This window comes from Porites lutea, chromosome 5 (assembly GCF_958299795.1).
Source record: "Porites lutea chromosome 5, jaPorLute2.1, whole genome shotgun sequence".
NCBI lineage: Eukaryota > Metazoa > Cnidaria > Anthozoa > Scleractinia > Poritidae > Porites > Porites lutea.
The window spans coordinates 12,864,770-12,872,425 of NC_133205.1; the positions used below are offsets into that span (position 1 = coordinate 12,864,770).

The 7,656-nt window shown below is 37.9% G+C and overlaps 1 protein-coding gene across 2 annotated transcripts in view; it reads left to right on the forward strand.

Moving 5' to 3' along the window:
* Nucleotides 1–6,726, forward strand: part of LOC140939222 (small ribosomal subunit protein uS19-like) — a 10,543-nt gene extending 3,817 nt beyond the window's left edge. For both annotated transcript variants that reach the window (XM_073388799.1, XM_073388798.1), the window contains exon 3: nt 6,573–6,726. In XM_073388799.1, coding sequence (XP_073244900.1) covers nt 6,573–6,686 — 114 coding nt within the window. In that variant the 3' untranslated portion in view covers nt 6,687–6,726. The remainder of the gene's footprint in view (nt 1–6,572) is intronic.
* The last annotated feature ends 930 nt before the right edge of the window (nt 6,727–7,656 follow it).

Genomic DNA, 7,656 nt, shown 5'->3' on the forward strand with positions numbered 1-7,656 from the left:
CTCAACTTCTCATTTTTGGTTTTCTTGCCATGAAACATTTTTCAGTAAGTGAATGATAAATCTCCGATTCTTTTTCAACAACGCAGAAACTCGCGTGTTTTGTTTGTAACCTGATACCACCCTAATAAAGAAACTTGCTTATGTGCATCAGCTTTGTATTGCGTGACATTCCCCTTCAAAGAAAACTGCCCTGCTATAAATTCATGTGAAAATAAATATTTAAACTATTAGTTTCACAGCCAATATTGTAATGTGCGGTTCCAGAAAATATCCATACCCCCCCCCCCCCCCCCCCATGAAAGGGATCGGATTTTCCAGGGGGCAGGGGGGTCGATTTGCCTAACTTTCCAGTGGGGAGGGGGGGGTCACCATAGGAAAATATTCCCAGAGGGTTCTCGTGACGCGTAAGAGAGTAACAAAGAAAAAACACAAAAATTTACCACGAAAATTTATTTGCAAAGATATAAAACACAATGAAAGTTAAAGAGCTACTAAACCTATGGATTAATGGACATAGCGAACGTATTTTGTCAGTCCCTTGGCGTGACCTCTCGCGCGAAAATGTTCCTTACGGTTTGCCGTTTTCGAACAGATTTGGTATCCGTTTGAGCGGCTTGGGTTATCCGTTCAAAAACAATTGTCATCCGTTCGAACGGCTTTGGCTATCTGTTCGGGAAAAATTGTCATCTGTTCGAACGGCTTGGGCTATCCGTTTGAAAAAAATTGTCATCCATTCAAACGGCTTGGGATATCCGTTTGAAAAAATTGTTATCCGTTCAAACGGCTCGAGCTATCTGTTCGAAAAAGAATTTGTCGACCGTTCGAGCGACTGAAGCTATCTGTTCAAAGATAAATTTTAGCCGAGTTTCCATCCCAAAACCATTTCGTCGCTAGCCACTCGCGTCGAATGACCTGTTATTCTCCAGGTCACGTACATTACAAAGTTTGTTTACAAACGTATCATATATGAAATAGTTAAGGATCTCTGCTCCTTTGTAGCCATCTTCGCTTTCATATTATCAATCGATTATCGACAGTATCGACATACATTTTATTCAATACTTAAGTTTTTATTTTTTCAGCAAGTTTCCCGTAAATAATATTTTTTATCTTTTACACTTTTGTAGTTTATGAGCCAGTGGAACGAAACTTCATTTTCCTTGCATGTCGAAAACACAAAACACGAAAAATAAGTTTTTTCAATTGGTTGCATTTCTTCTTCTCTTGACTGTTTCTCTATCACAAAGAAGTTACACGAGTCTTTCCAGCACGTTAAACTTTGCGTGACAATTTTCTTATCAATGACATCGGCGACACGCAATTTTACCGCAAACTCAAATATGCAAATTTCGTAGAACGAAATTCGATACTCACACTGTCTTGTCGCACCACGAGGTCCTCATCTCTTTAGTTATACTTCTTCAAGTGATGCTTTCTTCTTGACGCAGTGCGAGAAAAGTACGGTTATGTTTGCAGAAATTACATGAAATGCACAAAATTTGTCTTTGACTTGAGCGCATAAGGAGTTCGCATAAGGAATTCGCTTATCTGTTATACAATTCAACAGAAAATACACGAAACTCACAAAATTTGGCATCCTAGAGAACAAAAGTACTGGAACCACACAATAAATATGGACTAGAAATATGCATCTCGGATGACAGATTGGAAAAAGGCAAGTTTGCTTGCAACTTTAACTTGGGTTGGCCAATCCGATAAACATATGATCCTGTCACCTAAGCACACTCATCTGCAATTTGATATGCTCTAACTAATATTCTTTTCCCTCCGTTTTCGTTCTTATTATCAAACTATTGTTCCAAATTGAAAATGTGTGACCTTCTTTGGGAAAACGTACACTAAGAATAATCTGTTAACCATTAGAAAACTAAACTGATAGCTAATGGCTTTTCTAACGCTCTAACGGTTTGCCCAAATGCTCTAACAGTTTGTCATAACGCTCTAATGGTTTGTCATAGCGCTCTAACAATTTGTCTTAAGACTCTAACAATTTGAGAGTCAAGGGTCTGAATCAAATTTTCTGGCACTTTTTGGTAACATTTTCTTTCACAATGCCATCAAGATCATTAATCTATTAGTCTTGGTGGCAAGAGCATGATAGCACATTCTTTTCCGGTATTAATCGCCATCAGCGGGCAAAGCATATGTGTTCATTCCCTCATATGCAAATTTATTTCATGTTGATTTTGTTGGTGTTAAAATGTGGCACTTTTAAGTCTCTGTGTTTTTTTCAGCCCTATATGAATCAGATAGACATCAGTGAAACTTGATCCTTGTGGAGAACTTAGTTTCCTAGCACATGACTGAAAGTTTACTCTAATATTTATTAAAGTTGACTTGTCAAGTCTGCATGTTTTCTGTACAAGCAGTGTGTGATATGCAGTTCTTAGTCTGCCCAAAGTTTAGGGCTTGAAATAACGGCCAGTCAATGCACAATGTCTGGACTAATTGGAGAGTTGACTGGTCAACCTCTTGTCTTGCTGGTCATGTTGATTGCTCACATTCAATTGTACTGAAAATGTAATTGTTTCAGTTGTTATCAGTATGTAGCGAGTCGCTGTGTATTGTGGAACTTTGATCTTAAATCCTGGGTGAAATGCAACTTGAACCGTTGTTTACAATTCGTGCATTGAAACAGACATTGGGATTCAGGCACTTCCAGTCACAAAATTAATTAAATATTTTCACTTTTATTAGTTAAGCAACAACTTTTTTATTTTTTGGAAATAGATAATGCCAGTTTTTGTTCATGGACCCTTGTTTTAAGAGTTATTCTTCTTAAAAATATGGCCGGCCAGAAATGATACGTGACTGAGCTAAAATGAATTTGGACAGTCATCTTGTCTGGGGACTCTCCAGAAATTATTTTGAGCCCTGGAAATGCAAGAATGAGCTTCTGGAAGAATAATTTATTTCCTCCATTTGTGTTTTTTTTTGCCTCTTTTTCGATATGATCATTTCAAAACATTTAGTTTGGCATTTCCTTGTGAGTATTCTGGTGCAAATGTTGCCGTTTTTCAGAGGACTTATGTCAAGATGCTTTAAAACATTTTAATTTTGCTAATTAATTGAATATCCTCTTTAGTATTGCTCCGCTTAAGGTTTCCAATCAATTATTGATGATAATGAAAGACTTGCACACCACTACCAGGCTTTGTTTGGCAATCTTGTAGTGTCTATTGGAGAAACGTATTCACTTTTGTTTGAGTCTGGACTCTTGTTTCCTTATTAATTATACATAAAACTCCATGTTCAAATTTAAGTGTCAATTTTATGGCCTAAATGATGAACTACAATGGTTTGTCCATCTTGATTTTGAAGGGTGCAAGGCACTTAGCAGTTACAAAAGAGCCGAGCCAAGCAGAACAATCAAGTCAGGAACAAAAAAACTATTTGTTGAATGTTTTTCAGGATCCAGGCATTATATTCTGCAGTTACTCCAAACTTGAGAAACTATTAGCTGCAATAAAAAGCTTTATGTTTCAAAAGAGGTCAAAGAATTCCCTAAAATACTTCTGAGACAAAAAGCACAGGAAACACATCAGCCTTATGACTTCTCAATCGGCAAAGTTAACATTTGCTCAGTCAAAAACAAGTATCCTCTACAGCATACTCCACCCATATTTCTAAGGTTCAAGTTTTAATGATCAAGCACTCTTTTGATGTTGAGCTCGGATGGGTCAGGGAGTTTACACCGGCACTATTGTCTGATGCGCTTTTGTTATTTAGCCAATTTCCTGTCGTAAAAAGAGATTAGTTTCTTTTTAAATGAAGGGTAGCAGAAGACGTGAGATCTATTTCCTTTAAAAAATGTCTTTCGAGGATTTCTTTCAAGCGGAAATCTTATCTTGGAGTGCAGCCTGTTTTGTAGCTTGCTTAATTTGATTCATTTCCACATGAATGCACTAACTTTCCCTTGGGAGATAGTAGAGATATTAATTATCATTTGCTTGTCATTTTATCGCTTCTCAGCCAGTTAGAAACTCCTGTAAGCCTGGCTGCGGACTATTCAAATTATCCAAGAATTGTGGGAGCCAGGACAAATTTACTTGTATACCCACCTTTCTCCTGCCTCCAACGCCAAAACAATACCCCACTCCAAAACTAATCCTGCCAGCTATGCAGGCTATACAGGCTCTAGCGCCTTTTTTTCTCATGCTCACCGATTTTTTTTTCGCCCAGCTCCACTTGGGTGCCTGTTCACAGGCTAAATCCAGGGAGCTTCCAATTTAAAGAAACTTTGTAGCATGTCAGTAAGGTAATTGGACCTTTAAAATTATGATTTTTGACACTTGAATGTTTTGGCTTCAATAACGTTTGCATGTACCTGTGTACTTCTCATTGCTCACTTGCCAACCTAAGTCAGGAATCTGACCAATCAGATCATGACACTAGAATCTGGTATCATGAATGGGCGTCATCAAAACAAAATCTACAGCACCATGCCTACCACCTTTTTTTTCTTGCGCTCATTGAATTTTTTTTTTTTTTTTTTGCCTTTCTTCATGTGGAAGCCATTTTTGCATGCTAAATCTAGGGAACTTCCAAAGTGATTGGCCTAAAAATAATAACAAAATTGTGACCATCTCCAGGATTTCTTACACCCATAGCCTGCATGGCAAGTGTTGAAGGGAGTAGAGAAGGGAAGAAAAAGATAGGGGAGTTGGGGAGAGAGGAAAAGGGACTTCCCCACCCTTTTCCCACTGCTTTTTTTTCTACCCCTCCCAGTCCCCATTTTCCACCTGCCATGCAGGTTACACACCAAAGCTTTTCTAAGTATTAAACAGGCAAAAACTAAGGCTAGTGAACAATTTTTCAAAGCATTTTAATGGTTTGATAAAGGACTTGAATGGCAGGGTGAAAATTTCTAACAGCTTTGGAAAGTATTTGAACAGATTGCCTTGTTTTTTTTGTTTTTTTTTTTAACAAGGTTTGCTTAACGGGTTGACTAGATGACATTAATGACATACACGATTGGAGTTTGATTGTTTGATTTGGTGTTCAAATCACAGGGATTTTGTATTTCATTCATTCAGCAGATTTAAGGTTCACCAAACGGATTATTATTACTGTTATTGTTGCTGCGGAGCGACCTTTGGGAGCGAGCAGCAACATAATCAGGATTTAAAGGAAATATATAAGGGGCAACAAATTCTAGAATTCATCACTTTTTACAACAATGCATTGCATTTTACCACACTTTTTACCACAATGCACTGCATTTAACCAGAGTACATTGCGCCACGAAAAAGTCAAATAACAACACGGGGAAGTTCGCATCGTTCGCTGCCCAGACTCAGAGTTTTCTTTGTAGCAAATTTTCTACAGCACGGTTAGAGGTCTTACCAAATTTAAGACACGCAGGAGTCTTTCAGATGAGTACGATGGTTAACTTGGGGATTGGATTTCAATTCAAGAGCCTTTGACTCGTCCAGGTGTTAAACCTGACGAGAAGATGAGTATTTGCTCTTCGACTCCGCAACACGGGGGATATACAAATTCCAGCTTGCTAGAAGGTGATGTGAAAGTGAGAAAATGCCATGCCATGCTATTCTTAAGAACCTGTATGAGCCGAAAATGGATGTGATTTTGACCATTCGCTTCAAAATAACAGCGGAAATCGAGTTGACAAAACTGTCCTAAGTTGCAGACGAGGACGTGTATCGGCGTTTTGAAAAGCATAATTATGTTCTTTCATTCATTCATTGCCATGGAATATGCGTTTACATTGTTTTTTTGCTGTTAATAGCTCGATAAATGCGGCTGGCGATCATCTTGCCGGCGGAAGTTTCACGGAAAAGGAATTAAATTAAAGACTTTTCCCAAAGTTAGGTAATCAGTCTCTGTGGTGTAGTGGTGAGGGGTAGTCGCGTCGAGCCGACGGTGCCGGGTTCGAGTCCTTCCGAACTCTTTTTTTCCTTCTTTCTTTTTTTTTTCTGTTATTTTGTGTTGTGTTGTTGTTTTCTATAAATATATAGCTAAATAACTGTTACTTAATAAAGTGCAATAAACAGCAAGAGAAGTATCATGTTTCCAGAGAAAAGATAGTACACCCTATATTAAATATATGGATAAACAATCTGAATTTCTATCATTTCCTACAATTTACTGTGGGAAAACCAGAGTTGATAACCACTTGACCATTTTTTAAACAACGTTCCCACGAGTTCTTTATATAGACTGATAGTAATTGTTACTTTCCAACATGTAAATAGGAAATTCAATGTCATTTTCGATTCTTTTAACTCTCACTGCCTAACTAATGCCAGTGTCAACAGAATGTGCCGCAGCATTACTATCTTTTAGATACCCTAGTTATAAGAAATTATTATGGTTATTGAGGAACAAATTGCAACCAAATCTGTAGAGTTGGTGTTTGAAAATAAGAGTGCTGGTATGCAAATTGTTTGTTTCTACAATAGATTCATAATTTATGATAAGTACTGCCTTGTATACTATATACTATATACTTGCAGCACATTACTTACAATTATTAACCGCTAGTATTTAATAATATTAAATATAAGTAACTTTGAATGTTGTTGTTTCAGCCGGAGATGGTTGGGCACTATCTAGGAGAGTTCTCCATCACATACAAGCCTGTGAAGCATGGAAGACCTGGTATCGGTGCTACACATTCATCTCGCTTCATTCCTCTCAAGTAAAAGAATACTGGTTGCAATAAATGTGTTGAAATGTGATAAACACTTGTTGTGCTTCTTTCTTGTAAGACCTCTCAGTGTGTTTCCTTATTTTTACAGTAGCCTTTAAACATGAGGTGTCCAAATCTTTTCACGTGTACCTAATATTTCTACCTGTCAATGTTTTTTGTGTGTTTGGAGGTGTTGATGTATTTTCACTTCAACTGCCAGCGTGGTGGTGAGAAGATAGAACATTTTTCTCAGGAAGAGTGGTTGAAGATGGCGGAGGCATTTGATAGGTTAAAGACTTGTTTCCAAACTTCAAACTGACCTTGGACCCCCGGCCTAAAAACATAATTTCTCGTTTCTTTTTCTTTACGAAAAGATTTGTGGGACGGTTTATTTCGTGGTCGGGGAAGGTGAAATACTTTTAAGATTGTCCATGTCGCTGATATCTGTACGACCATAAAATCATTATTTCTCTTTCTTTTTCTACAAACTTTTAAAAGGTGTTAGAGGGGTGAATTTATTTCTGGAGGAGGGGAGTAACTTCAGAGTCCAGTCCAGCTTTAAGGAATTGCCGTTTTTGTTAGCCTCCCACGCAGGCGTTCTTAGGACCCCTTAGGGGTTCGTCACGCGTTCCTCCCCCACGTTTGAAAGCGTAACGAACCCCTTAGAACGTTTGCGTGGGAGGCTACTGTTTTGTCGGTTTGAGATGAAGTTTACTTAATATCCAACCCAACGGTTAAGTTCAGATTTGGCAACATCGTGAATTTCAGGGTTTTTACGATGGTTAACCATACTGTGTAATAAAATGAAGATGTCAACAGCCTTACTTTCATATTTAACAACGGTAAATCGTTTATCCTTACCCCTCCTGAGCAGACCGCACTAAAAGTAACAGTGGAAAACTTTGGGAACAATGCTGGTATTAAAGACGTAGTAGTATGTGTAGCATTAGTTTTTTTACCTTGGTTGATGATAAATCTGTCAA